The sequence below is a fragment of the Desmodus rotundus genome, chromosome 5, assembly GCF_022682495.2.
Source record: "Desmodus rotundus isolate HL8 chromosome 5, HLdesRot8A.1, whole genome shotgun sequence".
NCBI lineage: Eukaryota > Metazoa > Chordata > Mammalia > Chiroptera > Phyllostomidae > Desmodus > Desmodus rotundus.
In genome coordinates, this window is record NC_071391.1 from 158946568 (window position 1) to 158974509 (window position 27942).

The window sequence follows — 27942 nt, forward strand, 5'->3', positions numbered from 1 at the left end:
TACTGTCTCTAAGGCTATTTTTAAAATGTGGGCTCATCTTATAGGTGCTGGAGTAGCTTTTTTCAATGACTTAAATTCCACTGCTCTGGCCATAATGAATCACATTTGTGTTCGTACACTTCTCCTTTCTTCCATGAAGGCAATGTGTACCTCTGCCTGCGAGCGTGTAGGTTTACTCTGCCCTGCACAATTTTCGGGTGACCAAATTTTATCTTAGTGGTAGAAATTATAAAATGCAAAATACATACTGGAACCATATCTGTAGGGGCCCATGTTTCATTCATAGATGTCAATTTGACTACATCCTAAGCATGTATGTGTTTAATCAGTTTACACTGGACAGTGTGTTCTATGATGGACACTATCTTCTAACCACCACCAAGCCCCCGAACCAAAGAACTAGCCCACTGTATATCCAAAGCTCAAAAATACACAGAAAGGACTCTGGATGCTCCAAAAAGAGCATTTTCCTTCCAAGCCGGTTTTGAACACATTGAAATGTACTCACTCAATAAAAAATCATACAACCAAGACGTTCTCCATACTGAATTAGGCAGTTTATTAGGCTCCTAATTTCCATGTCTAGAACATGAACATGGATTTACATGCACTGTCTCATGTTGTGGATCTTACATGCATGTAGCCTTCAGTCAGCTGGGCCTTTGATTCTACTTGTCAGCAATTGACAGCTCAACGTGAGTAAATGACAAACACGGAATGATACAGAAACCGCAGCAACAAATCCCACCCAATACCATTTCTCTTTTTTTTTTTCCAAAATCATATCACAACTCCTTCTTGTAAAAATAAATTTCAGAACAAGGCATTTAATTCACTTCACTGAGAAAAATAAAGAGGATTCTATCATTTCGGAGCAATGAATGTCCAACTATGGCTGAAAGGTACACCCTGAGAATTAAATGATTTTAACGAACCCCTGGAGGTTTATAAAGCTGTGTCAACCTATCGTTGGGGAGGGACACAAGATGCAGGCATGAACATCCCTGCTCACTTGGCTGTGCAATTCTCCAAGGAGGCCATGTCATAAACGTCCTCGATGTCTTCGATGCTTGAGGCGTCTGTGGAATCAGGATCGCGCACCACAATTCCCACGGAAGAGAGGCTGGTAATGAAGGCGTGCATCCGCTGTGCATAGATATCCCTAATGTTAAAGTAAGGTAGCTCATGACACTTCTCTGCGGGCTCCTCACTACACTGGTCCGCATCGATGTCCTTCTGCTTCTGGTAGTACTTGGAGAACTTGTTGAAGATAATGGTGATGGGAAGGGCCACCACCAAGATGCCACAGATGATGCATGTGCTGGCGATAAGCTTCCCAGCCAAGGTGACTGGGTGGGTGTCTCCATAGCCCACAGTCGTCATGCTGATGGTGGCCCACCACCAGCAGATGGGGATGCTGGTGAGGCTGGACATGTGGTCATCTTTCTCCACCGAGTAGATGAGCACAGAAAAGATGGAAATGCCCACAGACAGGAAGAGAAGCAGCAGCCCAACTTCATGGTAGCTATGTCTGAGTGTGGCACCTAGGGACCGCAGTCCAACTGAGTGCCGGGCAAGCTTGAGAATCCGGAAAATCCTCATCAGCCGGAGGATCTGAACCACCTTGCCCATGTTCTCAATGTCCTCACTCTCATCCTCCTTGGTGTCTACAGCCAACGTGGCATAGAAGGGAATAATGGAGACGAAATCGATTATGTTCAGAGGGTTTTTCCAGAATTTCTTTTGACAGGGAGCGGCCACCAGGCGGATGGCAAGCTCACCAGTGAACCAAGCAATGCATACGATCTCCACCCCCTCCAGCACAGGGTCATCCACCTCCCCGTCCTTGTTCTGGAACTCCGACATGCTGTGGACACACATGGCCACAATGGAGGCCAGCACCACACTCAAGGAAGAGATGGCAATGAGCTTGGCAGAGAGGCAGTAGGCCGGGTTTTCCATTCGAATCCAGATCTTCTTCCGGAGCTGACCAAACCGCAGCTTGTCAAACTTCTCCAGCTCCTTCTCAAACAGGGAGGACTCTTCGAAGGAGGAGTCGGTACTCACATCGTTGCTTTTCTGGTCCCAGTCCTTCTCGTGGTTCTCATCTTTGCGTTCCTGGTAGCGATTGCTGCAGCAGGAGTCGAGGAAGAGCTCATTGATCCCCCAGTACTCGATCTCCTGGCAGAATGAGAACACGCACAGCTCCTCCATGACATGCAGCTTCCCGGTGTAGTAAAAATTCAAAACGTATCTGAACAGGGAGGGGTTCCGGTCAAAATAGTACTCTTTGTCGGCCACACTGTAGTCATCACACAGCTCCAGAATGGCCTCTTCCGAGTGGCAGGTGAGCAGCTTCCCGAGTCTGGTATGTGGGAACCGCAGGAGGGTGCTTTGGTCAACAGACTGCTTAAAGCCCCCCACGTTCAAGTTGACAAGTTCCTCGTCTTGTCCAGAGCGATGGAAGAACTCACCAAACACCATGGTGGACACAGGAGGCAGAGAGCTGGCTGGGAAGGAAGATGAGGAGGTTCGCGCTGCACCTGCAAGGAGCAGAAGGCGGCGTTAGCTGGTCCAGAGTGCCTGGCCAAGCCTGTTTTTCATCTGCCCTTTCCAGGGTGATGGGCTTCATTAAAAGTAAAGGCAAGGAATGAAATAAAAAGGGATACTTCATTTACACATTTTGACTAAAAGAACAACACGAAACATCTTTTTTCAAAGACTGGGGTTCACAATCCATATTTTAGGAAAAAGAAAACATGGCCATATAATTTTATGAACACCAATTCTCATTTCTTTATGTATTAAGCATCCAAAATTTACTCCCCACCCCGCCCCCCAATGAAAAGCAAGGCATTTTGGATCACTTACACAATACAGGCATCTCCAGTCTCAACCAAGAGGAGTCGGTGTTTGGGGATGCTCGGCACAGATGTGATAGGCTAGTGCTGCCTAGCTCAAAGCTAATCTCTCCTGGTTCCCAGGGCTCTGTCATGCACCCTCAAAAAAAGAGCTCTCCCCTCTGCTCTTCACCCCACCCCCAACACACACACCACTGGGGGCTCACCTCAGCTCTCACAAAAGATGTACGTTTCCCCTTATGTTCCTATGTTTCACTCCTGTAAGAAAGCCCTGTTCCCTGTGTTTGAATGTGGACAATCGAGGGGATACAATTAACTCCCTGTCCTTAAGCACCCTATATCTTAAAGATATCTTTACACTGCAGGGGATGGTGTTTCAGGTACACCCGCAGCGGAAGAAACTGGGGAAACCTTTTTAAGTTAATTGCACTATCCGTTTCCCGACACACATACCTCCTCTCCCACCTCCTCCCTCCTCTCACACCCTCCCAATCGATACCACCCAAGTCTATGCTGGCCCAGCACACACAGCCTCTTTTCAGTCCTGACACTAACCAGGATGGACTGTACCAGACCCACTTCTCAGAGAGAAAGTAATAGAGTTTGACCACCATTCAATTTGCGATGCTTCCTCAGAACAGATGATGCAGATAAACCAAAGGTAGGAGATTGTTGTGTGAGCTGACCAACTAGGGAAAAGGGAATTCCCAACAGCAGGCACCAAAGTGTGTGCAAAAGCCACATCATGAATAGATAAGTCCTCATTTAACTTCTATAGGTTTTACAACATTAACATATGACAAAACAAATGTTACCATAGGCTATATTGATATAAACAAGAGTTACGTTCCTCTGGCATCTCAACAAAGCTGTAAGAAAATAACGTTGAACAAAACAATAGTATTCAAGGAACTGCTGTACAACTGTCTGAAGAGTCTGTAAGCAAGACCACTGAACAATCTTAACCAGTGGGTGGACATGGTTATTTGTGACTGTGACTTAGAAAGACCCCAGGGTCAGCAGGGAGGAAGATTGCTGGGGTCACAGGCGGGGGCCAAGGAGACAGGATGCAATAGCACAGGTGAGAGGAGGTGAGAGGACTCAAACTCAGACAGCAATGGTGTGGAGAAAGAGGAAGTGACAAATTAAAGGAACATTTACAAAGTTTATAGAATTGACAGTACTTGGTGATTGACTGGCAAGAGGGCGCAAGGGAGCTGGAAGGCTAAAAGAGGGTGTGTTTTCTACTCTGTATAAGTGGGCAGTAGGTGACTCTACCAGAGGAGGAAACAATGTGGAAAAGGAATTTCTTGCCCCTTATGTTTACAGAAAGCCAAGGCTGTCACAGACACGAGTGACTCCCCCTCTGAAAAGGACACAGCAGAGGCCCGAGCCTCCTGCCACCCACCGCAGCAGGAAGTATACCGTCACAGAGAAGTCATGGGCATTTTCTCCCAGGACGCCAACACTGAATGTGCTCCCATGAAACCAGAGGCCATAGCGGGGCCTGATGCACCATTTAACAGATCTGCTGACCTCTTCAAAGAGACATGACTTCTTTCTGACTCTGCTTTCTATTTTCACTTAGATGTCTTCTCTGAAGAACCTAAATCGGAGCTCATGGCTCCGTCAAATATTCATGGAACTTCTGCTCCCTGAAAGCAAGCTTCTGCTCATGGCAAGCACGGGAGTGAAATGTGCCAAGGAGCTGGTTTTAGCTAAGCTTGCATTAAGACTTTAATGGAAGCTATCTCCTGGTGGATTACTTTTCATCTCCTCGGCTGTCCCAAAAAGCCACCATGACAGAGAGCCAGAGTCTGCCTGCACCACACTATCTGCCTGAGCGGGTCTCACAGTCCTTGGGCACATGATCCATTTCCCAATTGTCCTACAGTCACTTCTCTAAAGAACACAGTTATCGCCCATAATATCAGTCCTCCTGCCTCTCCTCCTTGCTTGGCATTCACTCCAGGCCAGTGAAAAGCCCTTCACTCCACAAAGTCTAATCATAAAATTAGCACACATCCTAAAGCCAAAGGTTTCTTTTTGTGGGGCTTTCCTAACAGAGAAAAAGAATGCATCTCTGGATCAGATCCAAAGCTTCTGCTCAGTGGACAAGCTGAGCTTCTCCAAGTCACAGCAGCCAGAGCACAGGGTTGGTTTCCTTGGCTGTGTGTGTCCCACAGCAGGTAACGAGGGCAGGGAAGAAGGAACTCGCACCTTCACACACCGCAGAGAGGTTCCTTTACAGGCCTACATTGCCTTGTGAATGCAAACATTCCTTTTCTTATTTGCTCCCCACAGCCTCTAAAACAAGGATAAAAAGCTGATGGAGAATTTCATTACAGGTAAATCAGAGTAACAGAGTACAGGAACCCACTGATCAAGCCTGATACAGCAGAAAAGAGACCATAAGACCTAATATGCCTGCTGATGGAAATACATACACAATTCTGCAGTATTCCAACCTGCCCCAACCCCACCAAAAGAAATGCCTGAACTTGATCCAGCCTCTAGATCTTCCCATTGAAATCAAATAGAGATTTCACAGAAGCCTGTTCAATGACTCTAGAGGATGCAATCAGCAAAATCCAGACCCTGGGAAACCATACGAGACAGGCGATATGGCTTAAATAAGGGACATATCAAGTAGGTTCAGTGTGTGGGCTTCATGTGGATCCTGACTCCAACTGGCCAAATGCTTAAAATAAAATGCGAAAATTAGTGACAGTTCCACACCAACTAACATTTGATATCATAAAAGAATTATTGTTACTTCTTCAATGTGCTAATAAATCACAATTATGCTCTTCAAAAAAATTATCTTTTAGAAGTATATACTAAAATATTATGGATAAAATTATGCTGTGTTTGACATTTATGTCCAAGCAATCTGTGGAGAGCAGCAGGGAGTGGGGGCACTAATCATAAACGATGAACTAGGAACTGTTGCAGCTGAGTGTTGGGTACAGAAAAGTTTAATGTATTAGTGTCTCTGTGTTCATACATGTTAAAATTCCCAAAGAAAAGTGGTTTCAGGAAAATTTTCTAGGCACCTTTTTGGGCCACGTGCTATGGCAAGTGTTGTAATATACACGACTGCTCATGGTTTCATTCCCAGCAATTCATGCAGCTCCTGGACACCGGCAGTTATCACTGAATGAGTGAATCCTGTCCTATAATCCTCCCCATCCTAAGGTCTTATACCCCAATGTTGCAAATAGGGGAACCTGAGGATCAGAGTTTAGGCAACGTTGTCCAGCTTTTATGGGGCAGACTCCCACTGTGCCTCAAATATGAGCATTTAATTATTTTCTTTCAAAAAGTGGGAGGAAGGAGGGACTAGAAGATCTTTAAATGTACATATTTTATTGTCATCTTTATTAAAGAACGCCATACTCTGTGGTGAGGGATTTTTGTTACTAGCATACCAAGGACACACAGTACCTCAAATCAGGCACATCTGGGGACACAGAAGGCGTTTGGACACAAGGTAGAAAAATCAACTACTATTTTGATTCTCTTACTCAAGAAGAGATTAGACTCATGGCATCAATCTCCCTGCTACTATCAATCCAAATTACTTGTTCCGAGAACACTATACACTGTATTTGCAAATATTTGCCCGGTGCCTCTTGGTGTTTGTAAGATGCAAAAGGAAGACAAAGATGTCAGAGGTCCAAGATATTCATGGGGATCTTAAAAGAAAAATTACATTGATCCACCTCACCCCAATTGACATGTGTTAAGCCTTTTCAAAGCCATTCAGCTCTTACCTCTCTCTCTGCTACTTGCGCTCAAACTCACGTGAAAAATACTCTCGAAACCATGTCTACTCAAGGGCGATACATATTGTATACATGTGTGTATCACTGGGCCTCAGGTCACCCTATTTCAGAAGATGCATAACCAAAGCCCGACTTTTACATGTTGAACCAAACAAAATGAATGCACTGGGTCCCCTTATCTGTGCTGAACTAAAAAACAAAGTGAAAGGCTGGGGATCTGAAAACTTGTGTCGGAGTTGCTATTTCCCAGCTACCTGACCTCTAGAGGGTCAATTCTTGATCTATAAAAGATGACAGACATACTTTGATGATAAATAACAAATGCAAAAGTCTTTCAAAAACAAAACACAAGATACATATCAAACCTCATTCCAAAAAATAGGAGGTGGAGGTAACAGTACCTCTACCTTCCCCTTCCTGCCCCTGGAGGTCTATTAGCAAGACTGCCCCCCTCTGGCAACGCCAGGGCTCCCTGTAATGCACACAGCTCATCTCCAAGCAGAGGACTGCTCAGGCGGCTGAATGATTTAATGAGCCAAGTAGCAGAAATCGATCCTATTTGTGAAAAGCAAAGAGTCACAGATGAAAGATTTTCAACCAGAAACAGGAAAAATGTGGACTTTGCCACAAGAGGGGAGCCTTACCTCTGCAGTAGGTATGCCATCAAGTCTCCAAATAAGTCCCTTCACATGGAGGAACCCACACAAATGGCTAGTGGTGATGCTCCGGTGTCCAGGGGAGGGAGTTTTGGAGAATCTGAATGCAGTTGGACCAAAGTAATAGTCCCCCTACCCAACTTCCAAACTCTACTCACCTTCTCCCATGGTCCTTCAGGTCCACTTTTATTTTAGTACCCACCACAAGATACTATAATGTGCTTTCCAGTCCTCCGTCCCCCCGCAGATCTGATCGTCATTGTCATTAGACTCTAAGCTCTCCCACGGAAGTGGTTCCATATTGTCATCTCCACAGCCCCAGCCCCTGGTGCTAACTGATGCCCATAGTCTAGTGAAACGTCTTCCCTTTTCTCAGAAAGAATTAACAAAGGCTACAATGTTTTTATCAAAGAGCTAACAGAATGATCAAAGTAGGCACGGTGAAACGAAATGCCTCCAGTAGCCAAATTAGTCAGCTAAACAAATGAAGTGGGTTGGCTGGGGACTGTGGTGAAGGGCCTGCGGTTGTTTGAGAGGCAGAGGTTACCCATGGCCAGAGTTCTTTGTGGGAACTGAGGGCCAGTGTAGATGCATCTTCGGGGTTCCAGGAGAGCCTGGAAGTCCTGCTCTTTATGTGGGATATCTCAAGTTTAACTTGAATGGATGCACCATGTTTTCAACATCACATGTCTCAGTGACAATGTGTCTCTGGGCCAGGTACTGCCGATAAGCTCCCCCCGACCATGTGGCCCGAGCCAGATTCTTACCCACCCCAGCTCTACAGCACCCACTGTAAGTCAGACCAACTCAGATGGGCACGAACAGAATCTTGTCACAAAAATAGTAGTGTTACTTCCTTAAGTCTGAACTATCAATGTCAAAAGCAGGGGCGGGCAATGTGGACCCAGAATCTCCCTGGGCTGGCCTGCCGCATCCCTCCACACAACTTCAACCTAATCCTTCCAGGTTGACACTTTCTCTTCCTCCTTGGTCATCTGTCCCGGCTGCCCAGTGACTTCACAATCAAAATAGTCTCCCCGGGGTCTCACCTTCTTTTCTGTCACTACACTATAAGGTTCCTTCTCCCCTTCCTTCAACAAGTAATGGTGCCAGAGAAACTATCAGAGAGGAACTCTTACCCTTGTGGCGTTGATGTCTCGCAGTCCGCCCTCATCCTGGCCAGCAGAATGTCCATCTTCATCCATGAAGCTCTGCCCTTCTTCCCCCACTGGAACGTGTGGTGCACAGAGGCATTTAGCGGCCAAAAAGAAGAGAAGAATCCTGTTCTCTGGTGGCACAAAGAAGCCGCTGGGGAATCACTCCCACCTGCAGAGCAAACCATCAATCAAGCTGTAACTCCATGGAGGAAACACACCCAGGACAAGACACTCCATCTCGGATTCTGCACAAGAGCACTTGGCTGATTACCCCGTATCTCAGACCCCACCTAACTCTCAGGGAAGGGGCAGTCTTTCCTTCCCCCCATGGAACCATCATCCCACTGGACACGTGGGTCGAGAGCCATCATCATGGAGACTCGAGATTCACAACCACTCTCAGGCTGAAGGACTGTCAGATCTTGACTGCAGTGGCCACCAAGGCCAACAAAACATCCAACTATAAAACAAGGCACTAGAATGACAACTGCCCTCACTCATTCCCACCCACCCCAGTTTCTTCTAGGAATGTTATTTTCCTAGCTAATCCATCAGTATTTCTAAGGATATACTTAGAAATCTCTAATGAATACATTTTAATTCATTTCCAAGACCAAGTTCTCAGTGTCACTGCCCTAATAGAATTAACACTGCTGCTCTAATTTAAAATCAATAGGTTTCAAAAGCTGGCCAAATTCAATTTTGCTTTATTTGTTCACTGTTATATTTCACAGATTAGAATGATTACATGAGCTGATCAGAGTCCGCTGGTTATTGCACAGGTGTGCGTGTGCACACGTGTCTGCATGTGTATGTCTGTGCATGTAGGGAGAATTAAGTTTACATCAAAACAAATAAAAGGACAAATTTCAATTCTCTCTCTGAATAAAGAATGCAAAAAAAAAATCCCGCTCCCAACAAGGTAAGTCTTGCCTCATGTTGACACATTCTCTTAGCATTATATTAGTATCTAAGCATCCAGCCACTGATTTTCATGTTCTCCAATCAATACCTGGTCCAAAGGTGTGGGTTTGGGGAGGGAGAAGAAAAGATTGATTCTGAGCCTCAGAAAGAGTCAAAGAAGTGCCTCTGGCTATTTCAGTCACTAAGCAAACATTCATTACAGTTTGAGATCTGCAGGGCATTATGCCCAGCACTGGGATTGCAAACAGGATGCGGAGCCACCCCTCTCCACCCCCAGGAGCCCACAGGCCCCAGGCCAGACATCACACAAGTAAAGGTGTCCTGACAACAACTAGGAGGCAATGGAGAGGAGCCACAGCAGAGCAGTTTCCAAGCTGGTCCCAGCAAATGGTGGGCAGGGCAATCCTTCAAAGATTTTCCACCTCTAATAGAGGGGACGAGGGAGAGTGATCCGGGAGAAAAACGCAGCTCCACCCAAACTGAACTCCTGAGACAGGATTCTTGGAAGAAGAGGTGGGGAAATCTCAACAGGGATAAATAAAATCATTTCAGGAGCTACAGTAAACCTCCTCCTTCTCCTCCTCCTGCCCCTGCTCCTCGGCCTCCCAGCAGCCTCAGATATCTGCATTCAAACGAAACCAGGAAATGCCGCTACGCCTCTTAAGACAGACAGCCTTCCTTTCCCTACCAGACTTCTTTCCAAATGTAGCACATTTTAAGGCAAGGTAAAATTAGCCGAAACAAAAAATCAACAAAGTGTTCAGACTGTTGAGCACATCTAAGAGACCCCAAGTGCTGCTGGCCACCGGCTCATCACAGAAGGACAGGGCTGGCCCAGGGACAGACAGACTGTGATGTTAGCCAAGTATTTTTTTACAGAAATGGGTACCTAGTGAGCCCTCCATCAACATCTGATGAGTGAATTTCATCCCAGTCTGTCCCTTTCTCTCTCCCTCCCCCCAAAACTCAGAATTCTGTGCCTTGCCTCAGTTTCCATCACCGTGATTCCTGTCCAAAAAAGCTAGAGTTTGGAGGGGGAAGGGGGAATGTAATACTAGTCATAACCTCTAGGTGTGAACGTATGTCAATTCACACCCCTCTTAGGGCATTCACATTGTAAGCACGACCTTCCCCACAGAAAATGGTAACTAGCATTTTCTGAGTCCCCACGAACCTTCTCAGGGTTTCACACACGCACCTCTGTCTTCAACCACTGTAAGCGGTAAATGCTGTCGTTCCCAACTTCACAGGTGGGACATGAAGGCTCAGAGAAGCTATTTGCCCAAAGTCCCACACCTAATGAGTGCCAGAGCCAGGATCCCACGGTAGGTAGGTCTGCCTGGTCTCAATGAGTGTAGAAAATCAAGATCCGTGTTCACGTGCTGGGGAAGGCTAAGGAAGGATTGAGCGCAGTGGGCAGAACATGTCCCGGACCAGCAGGCTTTGGGGAATAAAAATGTGCACATCAAATACATTCTCCTGGTCCTGCTTAACGATCCGATTTCTCTGTGTTCTTGCCATGCCTATCAGCGTGCAACCGATCAAAGAAGAGAGTAGCGTTCGTGACTGAGCGCATAAGCAGGTTTCTGACTTTGCTGAGTGATTCATCAGGATCCTGGCAAAGCTCATCAGGTTCACGCAAGTGCTGCTAGTCTCTGCAGAATTCCTCTCTTCACAATCAAAGGGGACACTCTCTGCATCAGCTTTACACTTCCCTCCAGCGTGGCTGTATTTGCTGATGGGCTGGCTGACTATATCACTCAAAATGGACAAAACGACCACCTCCATTACTGCGGGGGAAAAGGTGAAGTGAAGGTGGCATGTTGGACCCTTTCATCATCCAGAGACCAGACATCCAGTCTTGGAACAGAACAGGGAATAGCAAATGAACAAGCAGACAGTACACAGGGGAGGAACGACCCCTGTGCCCTCCTCCCAGGACTTAGAATCACAAGAATAAGATTCCCTCCAAAACTTAAACAATATAATCAGTGCCTGAGACCTGAGAGATCAAAGCAGACACTGCAAGTGACATGACAGCAGATATGTGTCCTCTGTACTCGCACAGAATCCTGAGTGGACCAGTCACTGCCCTGCTCACATTCTCCTGAAATGTTGTCACCTCAGTGCCACCCACTAGACTGGGAAAACCTCTAGTTAGGGACAGTGTCCTAATACCAGTCTTCATATTAATTATCCCTGTTACATGATGGTGCTTGACACATTTTTATTGAACCAATTCCTCTCCCCCAAACTGGCCAGACTATAGTAAATTAATTAAGAGAATCAATATAGATCATCAAAGGAAGGTAGTCAGCAATGGAGGCAAAGTGCAAAAGATCAAAGTTGATTACCAAGACCCAGCCCAGTACTTTCAAAGAGGGTCTTATCTTAAAGACGCAGCCTCTCCAGTCCTGATGGGATTCATCTGGAGTGGAAGTTTAAGTGTTCAGACCTCAGAATCCTGGGTATCATGAGATAACCCCCAAATCTCCCCTTGCTCTGATTCTAGGCCCCTGGAGGCACCTCCTGATGACTTCCTTCCCGTGATGGGTACTTTGCCAGCAGGGAACATATGAGCTATGCAGCCAACACATGCATTCAGCTCACTCTGTCCACTATTGCCTGGGGAACCTCATAAGGCAGGACAAGGTTTATGATTCAGTTTCCTGTGGGTTTCTATGCAAGTCAACCTCCTAGAGTCTGATCAGCTGTGGGATGCTGGAAACAGGGCTGATAGCAAGCCTAAGCCTGACCTGTGATAAGATTTCCAGGTAAATGGCACCTCTGGGCACCCTCTTGGCAGCCAGCCAGCTTCCCTGGAGACATCCAGGTCTTGCAAACTTCTAGGGCAGGGTTTCTCCATCTCAGCACTATTGACATTTTGAGGCCAGGTGATTCCTTCTTGGAGAGGCTGTCCTACGCCCTGCAGGATGGTTAGCAGCATCCCTGGCCTCTACCCCACTTAATGCCGGTAGCATGTCTCCTCTCCGCCCCCAGGGTTGTGACAAAATCATCTTCAGTCGAGAATCACTGCTCTAAAGTAGAGTGAAAGGACTGCAGACACATGTTTGGAAGCTGTTTAAGTCCAGAAAGAGTCCAACGACAGATCGTGCTGATACTTTATCTGCTGAGAGGGGCTGGGGACATCCCCCCAAATGCTTGATCTTTCAGAATTTAGTTGTGGCACTTCTGTGTCAGACAAGCAAAAGTTGGCAAATGAGAAAAGATAAAAGGAAGCCTTTTATTGAAACTCAAAGCATACTCCATGCAATTCGAGCCCAGAGAAAAGGTCAGTGACTTCCTCTGAGAGTCTGTCTTCTACCTGCTAACACGTCCAGGCCAGGATAACGCATGGGCACTAACGCAGGTGCAAAGCTGCTGGCTGCTCCGGCTCTCTGCAGATGCTGTGCTCTGCCTGACCACACCAACTCCCCACCAAGCTCCAACCTTGTGGAGATGCACTGAACTCCCAGGGAACATGCAAATACATGTCTGTTTTGTCATCTCACCACTACTCATCCATCACAGACAGATGTTCAGTGAAATCTAAAATTAAATAACAGTCATAATAATGAAAGGTGAAATTCAACCCTACCTCTATTTTGCTTAACTAATGAGAACTGTGGTCCAGGATTTTGCTTAAATAAAATTAAAATATCATAACCAGACCACCATAATTGGATTTGGAGTGCCAGAAAAATTACACTTATATTAAAAACCAATAATTCAAAGCAATGAGAATAATACGACACCTTCTAGGTGATTCAGACAGATTACTAAGAATATGTCTGTACAAACTTTTTCCAAATTGTCAAACTTTAAGAAGTACATTAAAATATGAGAAATCCTTGAATTTACAATGGTTTTTAAAATTTTTTAAATTACTTTATTGTTATTCAATTAGTTGTCTGCATTTTCTCCCCACCCCACCCCCCCATCCCAGCCAAACATGATGTGGATCCTGGCCAGCAGGATCCTGTGTTGTGGCAGCAATAGACAAATACTCACGGACTACAGAAATCCTGTGGAGAGAAAGGGACGGCATGGCTACTCTCTAAGTGAGAGAGAGGGCCAGAGGGCCAGAGAGAGCCCAAGAGAGCCCGACCCCTGCCAGGACAGGCTTTTATTGCTTTTCTGGACATCACATCAAGGATGGTCCTCGTTTACTATGCACAGGTTCACTGTAGGTGATTACCTTTTACAGACAACAAAGGACAGAATGCTGGTAATTACTTCAAAGAGAAGGATGTTACAGCTCAACGGGGAAAGTGGTTGAACTGGTTACACTCCATACTTGGGAGGTTTAGCACAGACTTTAGGAAGTTAAAGATACTATGTAAACATTTGCTGCCTCAATTCAGGGTGAGGGAGTTTTAGCAAAAGCAAGTCTTATAGCAGCCTAGGTACAATGCAGGCCTGATTCCCCACGGGAGAACCTGTCCGTGGGCGTAGGTCCTGCCTGCAGAACTTCACACTCACTGGCTTTTCCAAGTGGGAGCTGGGCCACATTTCCCATGCATGGAACAGTTCCCTATACGATTTTTTTTTAATTTTTTTCTGTCTTAAGGAAAAAATGAAACTTCTCAGAGTCTAATATATTCAGGGATTAAAAATACATTTCTAAAAATTCTGGTCTCCAGAGGGAAAACTCAGAAAGTGGTCTCCAAAGTAGTACCTCTAAATTATATCTAAAAGGTTAATATAAATTATATTTCTCTTGGCCATCCAGAATGAGTGAATGCCAGAAATTCCTATGGCTGGAAGCATGGGGAACCACATACCACTTTCCCTCCCCTCCGGTCCTGTGTCTCTAGACAACTCCCCGTGGAGGGCACAGGGAGACGGTGCCAGCAAGACAATCAGCAGAAAGTAAGTCCTATGCAAGAGTGTGCACCTCCTGGGTGGAAGCTAAACCACACCACCACTGCCCCCCTCATGGTCATCCCCATGTGTCTGCAGAGCCCTGGGCCTCCCTTAGTGACCCATGCAACCACTGCCCCTCCACAGGAAGGAATGCCCTGCCCTGGCTCCCTCCGCTTTGCAGGAGTCGCCCAGCAGGAGGGCTGGCCACAAGCAGAGGTTCAGACCTCTGCCGGGAAACTGTCCGCACGTCAGCCTACCTAAGGGCTTTAGATCCCATGCTTGGTCTCATCTGTTCCCACGTGTTCAATGGCTGATGCGCCAAACACCTGCACCAACAGTCACAACAAGAGGAACTGAAAGCAAGCAGTTTGCGAGGGTCTAGGGGGAAACATCACGCAGTGACAACAGGGGTGTAAGCCAGTTAAAGAAAGCCTGGGGAGAACAGTGTAGCAATGTACATCAGAAAATTCCACAGGTACACATTTGGAATGTATCCTGAGGAAATAAATCAGACCATTGCACAGGGATATGTGGCAAGGATGTTTACTGCATCATTAATTATTCACGAGAGCAAAAAGCCAGGCAACCTAAATGCCCATCAACACGGGAATGATTACACGGACTGGGAGGTGGCCGTGCAATAGAAGCCTGCAGTCGTCAAAAACGCTGAAATAGTGACAGTACGCACTCCTGTCCAGAGTCAGGCCTGTCCGGAGTCTGCATGTCGGAGCCCACCTGCCCCTCACTACCCCCAGACTAGTAGGGTTTTATTGCCTTCCTTTTACCCACAGAGAAACTGGTAGATATATTAACTAACTCTCCAGGGTCGACAGCTATGTCGTTGACAGCCTCAGGGTTTGAATTCAAACAATAATGCTCTAAAGCCATTCTCTCAACCACCGTGCTCCACCGCACAAAAGTCACAACATACTGAGGACACAAAGACAGTAGTTAATACAATGTATGGCATGATCTGATCCTTACAAAATATGTCTGCTTTGATAAAATGAAAAAAAATCTGTAAGAATACACACCAAAATGTTAAATGCATTCTGTCTGGGTGATGGATTTGGGGTGATTTTTGCTTTCTACTCCGTACCTCTCAACATTATGTGAACCTCTTTACAAATACTATAAAACACTTAAGAAAAGTTATTTCTACTTGGGAAAAGAAAAGGAGCTAAGCAGCTTTGGTCAGTATTTGCAGCGGTGGGGCGGGGGGAGTCGTCTAGACATTGAGTGAACTCACAGATCTGGGTGAGACGGAATCTTCGGCCGACACGATCCTGTGTCACTTGCAGTATCCATAAGCTTCTGCTGCCCTTTCACCTCTGCTGCGTGGCAGGCACTGTGCCGAGAACTATGAGGAACCTAGGTCAACGTGGCTCCTGCCCTCAGGGTTTATAGGAACTTAGAAGAACTCCTAGGAGAATAAATAGGTAAGTAAATGACCACATGCACTCCCAGGGTGACTACGCTGGGTACTGTGAGGGGAGGTGCCCAGAAGTTTAGAGCCATAAAGGGTCCTTCCAGGACAGGGAAGTAGGGACAACCACATGAACAGGTGACATTTGTGCCCTGAGGGTCCGAGGGTCCCATCAGATATGAACAAGTAAAGGACATGGGTAAGAGTTGGAAGCTCTTCTCCAAAGAGTGGAAAGAAAATGTGCAGAGACGTGGGGAATAGAAAGCTTGGGGGATGGCCAGGATGGAGGCCTATGACCTAGAGATATTTATACAGATTATTTCTTCTCAGAGATTATTTCTAGAGATTATTCCTAGAGATTATTTCTTCTCAGAATGTCAGGAACTCTGCCTCGACCATCCACACCTTCGTGAGCCACGAATAACTGGATGAGAGAGGTCCCCAGGAAAAGAGAGCAGACTGCATGTGAGTCTGCTGAACAGAGGGACCGTACCCCAGGCCTCCCGCACGAGTTAGCCACAAGGAAACGAGTTAGCCACAAGGAATCAGACAGACGTTAAAAAACAAACAAAACACCCTCCTGGAGTTATCACTGTTGCTAGAAATCAAACCAATGTGAGGCTGCCTCTGGGCACAGCAATCCACCAGGAAATGCAGTGACTGAAAGGGGAAGCAGCGAGCTCCAGTCCTCCTACTGCCATGCAGACGGGACAACAGCAAACACAGCAGCAGCGTGTCCCTCCATCACCCCATTTCTCTTTTGGACCCCATTTAATCTACTCTCCAGCTAACAGAGCAGGGTCTGTAGAGAGAATTCAGGAGGTCCTTGAACTTAACTGGGGAAAATAATCTTGATGCTAACCTCTAACTGAAACTTAGTATTTCCCCTCGTTAAAAATGCAGGCAGTGGTCCTGGGCAGTATTAGCAATACCTGTGACTTTGCCCCAATAGAAATTCAAGATAGTTTCATATCATAAAAGAGTTGTTCCAGATCCATCAAAATATCATGTATGTTCTTTATTACTTTGAAATTAGAGTGGTCCCACACCGACTGCTAGATCTTATTCAATGAGCTACTAAAGAAGCATGTATATAGTTAAACCATAAATTGGTTTTAATAGTTTGATAACTGTATTTCCATACAATTAGATTCATATCCAGGATGTGGGGTTGTATAATAGTGACAAAAATTCCTGCCTTTGGGGAGGATTATCCATATTTGAGAGGGGAAATCACTTTCATTCCCAGCTGGCATGCTGGTCTACGTGCATATTTCTGCCTCTGGGCCTTTGCACTGGCTGATCCCCATGACCCCGGGATGCTCTTCCCCCAGGTGACTGCACAACTCACTTTCTCAGTTCCTTCAGGTCTTTACTCAAAGGATATCTTCCAGATGAGGCCTTCCTTGGTTAACCTATATGAAACATCCCCCAAAGAACTAGCTCCTATCACCCTCCTGGCTTTATTTCCTCCCCTTAGCATTTATCAATTCCTAAAACATACTTAAAGACACGTACTTTATTTTTTTCTCTTATTTATATCTCGTTTCCCCTCTCAAGTGTGAGCTCCTCAAAGGCAGGGATTTTTGTCTCTCTCATGCAATACTATCTCCTCAGTGCCTAGCACCTCATCTAACACATAGTACGCTCCTAAAAATTATTTGGCGAATTAATGAATTCATTGATTAATTGGTTGACAGTTGTTAGGATTAGGGTTAGGGATAGCTACTGGCTGCTTCCATTCCATGTCAAATTTTAATATCTCTCCTGACCACTGCATTACTGAGAGAAAAAATCAGAGCCAATGTGCTTTTGAAATGGTGGTTGCCACAGAAGCACAGTAGCTTATTTATCAACCACTGGAGAAGGGAGACACAGATTTTCATTAATAAAAAGAGTTTTCACCAAACAGAAGACAGATGTGTTCTAACACGTACACACACACGTTCACACACAATACGTTATGGGATCAAACTATACCCTGAAACAAATACCAAACACTAAATGGGAAAATGGGCAGGTGGCACGAAAACCAATAAACTCACTAACCCCAAATGCAATAGAAATGATGCTGGTTGATAAGATCGCCCCTCAGATACCACTTGGCCAATGATAAAAGGCAATGGGCAGTGTAGAAACACATGAGTAAATGCAGATGATAAATTGCCGTGTGGGACCTGCTAGGCTTCTCCTGCTTCTGTAAAAAATGTAGAATTATCCACTTTAAGGCACTGCTGCTTACATATTAAAACAGCAAAAGTACATTTGTAGGCACCAGTGCACTTGGACCAGCCAAAATAGCAAAAATACATTTAACACAGGTAAGATCTGAAGTTGGCTGGGCCATCTTCCCAGGCATAGAAAGCCCCTCACTCTATTCTACACCCTGGGAGTGCTCTGCTTTAATAAGAACAACCAGAGCTAAGACTGGACTCCTTGTAGTTATAAAAGGTAAGTCAAGGACAAATAAAGAAATTAGTATTTTATATCACAGGCATCCTTATACAGATGTGCTCAAGTCACAGATGAAAAAACAATACAATCAAAGATCCCAAATTCCTCTTGGCAACACAGCTTCTCGAAATCATTTTTTACACATATCCTCCCTTCTTCTCCTACAATTCTTGCCCTAGTACTGCGCTAAGTGTTTTTGCTAAGGGCACCTCCAGATGACCAAACCCAAAGGACTGCTCTCATGTGCGTGACTCACCTGTCCCACGCAGCCGACTTGCCAGGCCTGCAGGTCCCTGGCCACTCTTGTCTCATTACTCATGCCTGGTTTCCTGTGGAACTCTGCTTCTGCTTCCCAACCCTGAAATTTGGGGTCACAAAATAAAACACCTGCAGGGGCCAGGCAGGGGCCCAAGATGAAAAAGGAGGACACGTGGCCATTGTGACAAGCTGGAGAGCACCCACCTGGCCAGAAGGGGATCTCACACCCTCACCTGTGGGCTTCGGGTGGTAGGATCTCCCAATTTGTAAACTCGCTCACCCTTCTCATTTTTATGGGAACTTTCCCTATGTTTTTACACGTTGGCAACTACTGTTTGTAGTGTTTGAAAACGATAAGCCGAATCAAACAAATCTGTAGCCTGGATGCGATCTGCAGGCCTCCAATTTGTGTCCTCTCCCCATTCATCCCCCGGGTCCCCTTTGGCAGGCTGCTCCTCTCCCTGGGAATTTCACCCAGACACTAGGGAGGCCAAGGCATGTGTACTTCCCCTCAGGGCCCCGCTCCTGCAGTTCAGACTCCCATAACTGCCTCCTGGACGTGTCCATGTGAATGCCCCAACCTTAAAATAAACCAGCCCACACTTTCCCTTCATCTTCCAGTCCTGAGGGTCCCTCAAATCCCTTGCCTTTCCCTATCCCTCCTGCCTCTGCGTTAATGCACATGCTCAGTCTTGTTCCACGGTTTACTACAATAGTCCTCCCTGCCTTAGACGCATCCCCATTCCTCACCCTCAGATTCATTCTTCACGCCAGCCAACATTACCCTCTAAGATGCACAGGAGTTTTTTTCTACTGCTTTCTAGTTGTATGACTTGAGTAAATTATTGGAACCTCTCATCGATGTTCCCTCATCTGTTTAGATAGATAGATATAATAATTTAAGATGATAATAAATATATCAAAGTATTATAATGACAATAAAATGAGATAATATGCACATCACATTTAGAACAGTACCCAGCACTTAATATAAGTGCTATATATTTATTTTTATTATTTTTGCCATTAAGTACTGCTGAGCCCAGGGTGTCATTTGAGTAAAAACTGGAATTCTAAGTTTGCAGAATTCGCCGCATGTATTTGATGTTATTTGGCCCTCCCCACCCCTGCAGGCAGACCCACCTGTGGCAAAGCCTCCAGCAGCAGGACCACACCAGCAGCAAGGCCGGGAAGCCAGCGCCTCGGTCTCCACGCCCCTTTCATCCATCCTTCACCCCCTTTCAGCAAACGCCATCCTCGTGCTTGCTCCCTATTCCCTTTTCAAAACCAACTGCAACGGCTATGAGATTACTTTTTACTAAGGGCATGAAGTAAGGCCCTTGGACATTTCCCACATCTCTTTAGGGTTCTTTGGATACAAGCAAAAGAGCAGCTGGTGTGGCTGACTAAGCAAATTCAGTTTTTCTCAGAAGCCTACCTGAAGCTCTCAGCGTCGAAGAGAAGTCTGCAGAGCCACACCTGCAGTCGGGCAGGAGCCAGGGCACTTCGGAAGGCCCTGGAAGCAGAAACTACTCATAGAGGAAGAGGCCTGGTCAGGGAGCCAGTACAGGAATGAACGCATTCAGTGGCCTCTGCCATCCTGAGTCACCTAACTATCGGAGCACCTGACAGGCTGAGCTAAGCCTATGCCATCTGCCCTCCCACTGGCTGTACTGGGGCTGGGACCAGAAGAAGCAGGCAGAAGGAACCACCAGGGACATCCTTAGCGTTTACTATTCCACCAAGACAACATTCAAACAGGGAAGGGTCATTACCCAGAGGAAATGAGGGCACTTCAGGAAGAGGAAACAGATGGGTGACCAAAAATTCCATTCAACTTTCCCAGAGAGTTCTCCATTGTTGGCCTTAAAATACAATATAGAGAGAATTTAGAAGATTAAGGAATTTCAGGAATCATGAAACAGGCCAAATGACAGAGGTGGATGACAGAGGTGACCTCCAGTCACTCTAGGAGATAAGCCAGTGGCAGCAGTGACAGTGACATCATCTTGTCCCATGTCTCACTAACACCCCTTCCCTCTCCACAGGTGACCAGAGGGACTTTTTTAAACCACAAATGAGGACGTGTCAATACTTCAGTGGCCCCCTCGTGTCTTGAGGACAGAGCCCAAACTCCTCAGATTTCAAGCAAGAGCATGGCTGCCTGACTGTCTGGTCTCAGTGCCCACCACCCCACTTCAGAGCCCTCTGCCGCAGCCCCATCAAACTGTTTACCTTCCCCACCCTCGTTTCCAAACCTCAGGGGAGCTGTTCCCTCTCTTCCCTTCTTTTCCAGTTAATTCCAGTTTTGTCTGCAAAAAAACAGACAAAATGTCACCGCCTCCAGGACACTTTCCTCCGATGTACCGCACACACGTGCTTGCTTGTGGACACACATCTAGCACTAATAGGCACCTCTTCTTTGTGCCGGTGCAACCCCAACGGGCAGCAGTATCATTGATACCCAGTGGTATCACTGTCTGGCACACGGCAGACAGGAGGGAGATGTCTGGCGGAAATAAGACTAAATGAATGCTCTCTTAACGGTAGAAGACTAGGATTTTCCTGCCCAAAATAGATTGGAGAAGGCTGCTTGAGGGTGTCTTCTCATCATACGGCCTTTCCTGGGGGCTCCAGGACACTGGGGTGGATTGCCTGACCAAGCTAGTGTTTCTCTGTACCCAGTCTGAGTACCTGGCACGTGAAGACATTTCCAAAGGCTTGTAGAGGAGCGTTTATTGCTGCTAAAAGTGACAGAGTGCTGTTGCCAAATCACAAATCCTCAGCATATTTTCAACAAAATTCTCCATGAGCCAAGTGCTCTTTGCTGGAGTAAGTTGCCACAGTGACTATGTCGTGGGGTGAAAAAAAAGCTTTACTAAACTTTTTAAAAGACATAGTGAAACAAATATGATGGTTTATAGAACATCTAATCCATTATTTAGAAAGTGGAAAGTAATGTCTTCATGCTGTCACAAACATCCCATTCTGCTCGGGGAAGCCACGCTAGGATTTTTTAATGTTCTGCCCGGCACTGTCTGCTACGGGCAGCTCCACGCTTCATCAGCATGAGAAGAATTATAAAATAATGAAATCCCCAGGCAATGCGAGTGAAAAGGATTTCTATTTGACTTATTAAAATGAATTCTTACACCTCTGCTTTTCCCAGTCCATTCCCTAAGGATCCAAATTCCCCACCCAAGGAAGAACGAGGTGGGACAGAGCTATAAAGAGGCAAATGGGACCCTCTGATGAGCACTCATGACCCCCCGTCCCCCCCAGCAAGCAGAGCACAGATGGCCAACAGCTCAGGACCCAGGAGACCAGGTTAGGCACCTTCTCCAGACAGGTGCAGTCTTTCCACCCGCGACGCTGAAAGGACGTTTGCACTGGCCCTGACCAGGTGGATCAGTTGGTGGGAGCGGCATCCTATACACCAAAGGGTCATAGGTTCAATCCCCGGCCAGGACACACCTAGGCTGCAGGTTTGAGCCCTGCCTGGGGTGTCAGGAGGCAATCGATCGATGTTCCTATCTCATATTGATGTTTCTCTCTCTCTTCCTCTCTCTCTAAAATCAATAAACATATCCTCATGTAAGGATTTTTTTAAAAAGTCCTCACTCCACAGGAAATAGGAATGCATTTTGGAAAAAAAACAAACTTTGCATACCCTGGAGTAAAACATGGCTTTCTTTACCAGGTTTTCACATTCAAAGGGTCCATGTCTGTGAGTGTTCTACTCAGGCGAGATGAGCAAGGGAAATTCAAAGTAGTTCCACCCCATTCTACTGTGAAGGCATTCACGACAGAACGGTACAAACACCGTTTATGGAAGATTGCCGTTGTTTGTTCTATAAACTCAGAAAAAAATATGGGACTTTTTTTTGAAGGGTTCCTCTAGTTCTTTTATTTGAAATCATAGAATACACAGAATTGCTAAAGTTCGAACTCAGATGATATTAGATGAAAAGAGGCTAAAACATATAACATAACAAAAAATTACCTTGTCTGTGGATTTATTCTATACCAGTAGTTCTGAAAATGGGATCAGAGGCTGTCTGGGGTTGCTAAGACCCTTTAAATGGTCGGTGAGATAAAACCTATCTTTATAATAAACTAAGATATCATTTTCCTGTTTCATTGTCATCCTCTCCCAAGTGTCCAACGGAGCTTTCTAGAGGGTATATGATGTGTGAGAACATAGACTAAATGGCGCAGCAAATTTAAGAATCTCAGTGTCTCATATGAAGCCAGACAATAAATAATTCACAAAACAATGCCACTCTTACAATAGCTTCACTTTGAAAAAGATGACATTATTATTTTAAATGAATTAATACATAAATACTTTAAAATGTACGTATCTACTCTCATTTCTAACATAAATACTGACAGATATAACCCACGTTAGCAGAAGCTTCTGGGGCATTGCCAGTCATTTTTAAGTATGTGAAGGTTCTGAGACCAAAACATTTAAGAACTCTATTTCATAACATTGGAATCTCAATTTCTTTTTTTTCTTTAATTTTTGTATTGTGGTAAAATACACATGACATAAAATTGACAATCTTAATCATTTTTGAGGGTTCCGTTCAGTGGTAATAAGTGCATTTACCATGCTGAGCGACCACGTCCACCACCCATATCCAGAACACTTTGCATTCAGTAAAACTGCCATTCCGTCCCCAATATGGTACCTCTGTGTGCTTTGTCTCCCTCTGCCCCATCAGCTAAGCTGCCCACACTATCGAGCACTGTCTCCTCCACAGTGTGCACCTGTGCAGATGGGCCTGTACAGCAGGGCTCCCCAGTCCTGGGAGAGAGAGCTCCACCTCCTCCGCAATCCTGGAGTTCTACTTAACTCCAAACCACCCAGCTTCCCATTCCTGATGACCAAAATGCATTTGCTAGGCAGTCTGACACCTACCCCCCACCTCTAATCAGGCTGAAATGAGATAATTTCCAAGTTGCTGACACTAACTTACAAATGAAGGGTTGCAAAATGGGGCCTGCTAGTGTACTCTTAACTGTGGATGTGGGTGATAGAAGTGGCTGGTAAAAAGAAATGAAAAGAAACCCATTAGAGTTTAGGGCCACATTACATCACTCTGGCCCCTGAACTCTGTACGTCAAGGCCCACATAAAAGATACCAGGTGAGAAGACAAAGTGTGTGCAGCTTCCCCGTAGTAAGCCTGGAGCAGCTGGGACACAAAAGCTCAGCGCTCATCACCGAAGAGATGCTCCATGCTGACATTCGATTATTTCTAATTAGATCAAGAAGCCTAGGGACACTGCTTAAAAGGTAAAGGTACTAAGGCATCGTATGACCGTCCATGCTCAGAGAGCCTACCCTACAGGATTTGTGATTTAAGGAGGTGATGAGAAGATATGGGGATTTTGATACCTTTTATAGACTTTGGCAAAGATGATAGATAGATGGTAGATAGATAGATGACATTGCCACAGAATGACACTTAATTCATACTTTTAGCCCAGAGGAGAAAAATTTCCCCAAGAAGTTGCAACCTGGAATACTTTGGGGCCACATCCTGGCCAGGCAATGTCTTATCACCAAGGAGAGGAGGGCAGGGGGCAGTCTTATGTCAGTGGCTTCGTGAGGGTACCACACGTAGAAAACTGGGATCTTAACAAACCCACAAGAAAAACACTGCCCAGAATGTATGATTTATCAACCGCAAAGACAGAAATGCTGAAATAACCCTGCCAGAATCCAAGTGTCTTCTCTCGATCCACATCGGCAAACCACAGACATTAACCACGGAGTTCTCCCATCTCTTTGATCAATTAAATTCTTTACCTTAGGTAAATAATAGGAAATGTTTTCAGGTTCACCTGGGCATGTCAATTAGGGCTTAAGAAAGCCAAACCCGTCCACAGAAGAATGCAAGTAAGACATGTAAGCATGTTGAAGTCCAAAATTTTAGTATTCTGATATTTATTTATCTCAACACACTATTTGCCAGGATATGTCAGCATTTCTGGAAGAAGTCTTCGAGAGGCAGCAAATGTCTTAACTGATCTTTGGAGTAACTTCCAAGGCTATGGTCCTATTTAAACTCTCATTCCCCACAACCATAAATTAATCATCGGGTTCCCTATCCCTTTTTCAAGGCCACAGCAGGCTATCTGTGATATTCATTATTGATATTTGGGCCAGCAAATTCTGCTGTCCCAGAGGACAGAACAGATGTACCTGCCCTGCAAGTTTTTACGAGACACCCACGGCTACAGAGGAAGCAGCTCCTGTGATGAGGAGGGCCAGGTGAGGAAGTTTCTCACCCAGACACAGAACTTGGCTTGTAGCCTTGCCCAAGGCTCTCCACCGGGACTCTTCCCTTGCATCTTGGAGGGGCTTAGCATCGCCACACCCCGCAGCTTTTCACTGGCATCTGTACGTCAGTCTGAAAGCAGACTGGCAATCATAAAAAAGCAAATGTTTAGAATCTCACCACAAATGTTGCCACATATCCACTCAAAGTTCTCCTCATTCAATTTACAAAAAGGCTCCAAATTAACACAAATAACACTATTGAAGGAGAGTATTCATAGAAAGATATCCATTTTTTTTAAATCATAAAATCACAAGGCTTGGGGGGGGGGGTGGAAACCAAAATGAAGAAAGACAAATGATAAGCTCAAATTTACCCTGCAATTGGAGACAAAGCCAAGTCTAGGACTCAAATTTCTAGTCTTGCAAAAGTACTACTACCATTTAATCACACACAGCGATGTGTATGTGTTGACTTATTGAGGAGCTGGACTCAACTCCCTGACCTCAGCCAAGGTCGCCGTCCCATAGACATTCATAGACACCAACTCTTGCTCGTGCCCACTATGTCTCTCTGTTCCCCTTCATAACCAACCTATACATGTATGGTCTCCACTTCCTCACTTCCCATTCATCTGTCTGTCACTCAGTCCCACCTGGCTTTAGGTCCCACCTCTCCAGCACACCTCTCTCATCTATTCCTCATAGCTCTCACGGATGACCTTCTAGAAACACAAATTGGCCCCTGAAACTCCATTAATTCCTTATCACAGCCCTCAGGATAAACTCTTAAGAGTTTATCTAAAGAGTTTACCTAAACCTTGGCCTAAAGGGACCAGCAGGATCTGGCCCCTGTCACCATCTCCAACCACCTCCCAGCCACTCCCCCACCCAGTTCTCTTGGAATCCCTCCAAGGCTCCTTGCTCATCCTCCTTTAGAATCCTCAGACCCCTGCCTCAGCCTGGAATTCTCTTCCTCAGGAAAGTCTTCCCAGCTTCCCATCTAAAGTAGGGCTCTCCCCACCCCGGTTATCCTCCCCATGAAGTTCTCTAGAGCACCTGCCACTGCTAAACTGTTTGCATATTGTGTTTCCTGTCTAGCTCCTTACCCATCTCCCACCCGTCCCCACATCTGTGTCCTTTATCCCATCTTACCCAGCCACTAGCACAGTATAGAACACTAGGTAAGTACTCAAGGACTTGTTGAAAGGATGCTTATACATATTTGCATATGTAAAGAGGATGTGTGTGTGTGTGTGTGTATACAAGTCAGTCATGCAGTCGACATTGGTAAGCATCTGCTCCATGCTCAGTTGAGAATGAGCTGCAGGAGGCTTCATTCACTGGAGACTTCAGCAAGCACACTAAAGCCACTGCAGTCAACATTAACTGCTTCTCTGTAACATTATTGGCTAAAAGCAGATCTTGGGCCTTTATCATGCAACACTTATGCAATTAAAGACAATTTTATAGAGCATCTACTCCAAGCAAACCATGGTACAAGGCTCTGCAGGATTCCAGAGAGTGAGACGCCTTGCCCACCAAGAAAAATACAACCTCATCTAGCAACTCTAGCTTAATAAGAGGAGTTTCCTTTTATCAGGGGTATGGGTGTGTGTGTTGCAAAGTTGCAAAAGGTAATGTAGAGAAAGGATAAAGGATGGAAATTCTTCTAAATCAGTTTCTATATTTTATTGCAAATTCTAAACATTGTTATGGTGTTCATAATAATTGGGAGGTGTCCGCATTTCACAAACCAGGTCCCTGAATGCAAAAATAAAACAGCAAAAAACAATGTCTCCTCCTCCCCTGCCCCCACTGAGCACCACGACTAGCCAAGGCCAGTAACGAAAAGCAAGCTTCAGGATGACATTCAAACTCTGCTACCTCCAAGGACCCTCCAAATCTCAGTATCCTCCTGTGAAGTAGAGAAATGAGAGTCATAAGACATCTGGGCATAGCCAAGTCCAAGGCTCACTTTGCCCTAATTTCTCCATCTGCAAGATGAGCTTCCTAACCTCCACTCTGCCTACCACCCACCACAATCAGTTACTATGAAAACTGAAACAACATAACCCTGTGAACGTTTCTGCAAAGTACAACAGGCTATACAAAACGTCACTGCAACTTTAATCAGGACTCGAATAATATTTAGAATCTTGTATTGTCCTGTTCTGTGCTTGCTGAGCTTGAGTCTCTGGGTCCACTATAAGTTCCGGCTCTGAGGCTGGCTGGCTGCCCTTGTGCCAGCGCTTCCTGGGCACATGGCCCCCACATAACAAATTCTTGTGAGTTGGTTACTGGTTGGCTTTTTAATGGATTTGACTCAAAGTGCAAGTGTTCTGTGATTTTTTCTGGGTTTCTCACTGATAATAAACACATTTTCTGGAAATAGCCACAATATTTGCCTAGCCTATGTTAATGGTCTGTCTTCCCAACCAGCTGGGCAGAATTCCATTGAAAAGAAGACTATTTTGGCAAAAGCAAAAAGAACATTTTTCTAGTACTGTTTTCAAGGTTCCTTTTAAGGATGAGAGAGGAGGACAAAAAGTCAACCAGTAACTACAAGCTACCTCTAACTGTCACCATTAACAGCCCAGTCTGAACCCTGCAAAGCGCAGGGCCGGTGTTGGGGCTGTAGGGATAAACAAGGAAGATGGACTCTCACAGTGGCTGTGCAGCCAGAGGGCCAGGGGTCAGAATCCTGCCTTCACATTGTCCTACTTTTGTGACTTTGCACAAGTTACTCAGTCTCTTCTTTCTCATCGAAAATAGGGCCCTAACAAAGCCCACCTTCTAAGGCTGTCATGGGGATGAAATGAGTTAACACCTGGAGAGCTTTTGGTGTCTAGAAGTCACAATAAATTTCAGACATCTGACGTCTTGGGGCTCACCAGACTGAGACTCAGAGAAGCAAAGTGACATATGTCAAGTGGAGGAGCCATAAGGAGGTTGGAATCAGGGCTGGATCCCACGTGTTCAGTTCCAGCCTATCCTCTGCCACGTCTCTGTGTGGGATTTCCCACAGGTGCCAGTCTGAAGGATCCAGCCCCCTGACATCTGAGAAGCAGGGGTAATAAATACACTCACCCCCGCTATCCAGCAGAGCTGGCCTCACCTTCGAGTGAGGCCTCAGCCCAGCCCCGTCCTATCATTCTCACCTCCAGCTCATAGTGTACCTAGAAGGGATCCACCTACAGCGGGGTCCCACAGAAATACCATGAAAAAGGACAGCCTCACTTCCTCATGGGGTTGTTCTGAG

General features: G+C 45.7%; 1 protein-coding gene across 7 annotated transcripts in view; it reads right to left on the bottom strand.

Moving 5' to 3' along the window:
- Nucleotides 1-538: 538 nt before the first annotated feature.
- The window catches only part of KCNS3 (potassium voltage-gated channel modifier subfamily S member 3), a 30745-nt gene continuing 3341 nt past the window's right edge, over nucleotides 539-27942 (bottom strand). For 3 of the 7 annotated variants that reach the window (XM_071221579.1, XM_045189610.2, XM_045189614.2), the window contains exons 4-7: nucleotides 18389-18490; nucleotides 15502-15675; nucleotides 8445-8631; nucleotides 539-2543 (exon numbers count right to left, since the gene is read on the bottom strand). In XM_071221579.1, coding sequence (XP_071077680.1) covers nucleotides 1009-2484 — 1476 coding nt within the window. In that variant the 5' untranslated portion in view covers nucleotides 2485-2543; nucleotides 8445-8631; nucleotides 15502-15675; nucleotides 18389-18490 and the 3' untranslated portion in view covers nucleotides 539-1008. The remainder of the gene's footprint in view (nucleotides 2544-8444; nucleotides 8632-15501; nucleotides 15676-18388; nucleotides 18491-27942) is intronic. The other 4 variants (XM_053925520.1, XM_045189609.2, XM_024552483.3 and 1 more) reach the window with 2 other exon arrangements.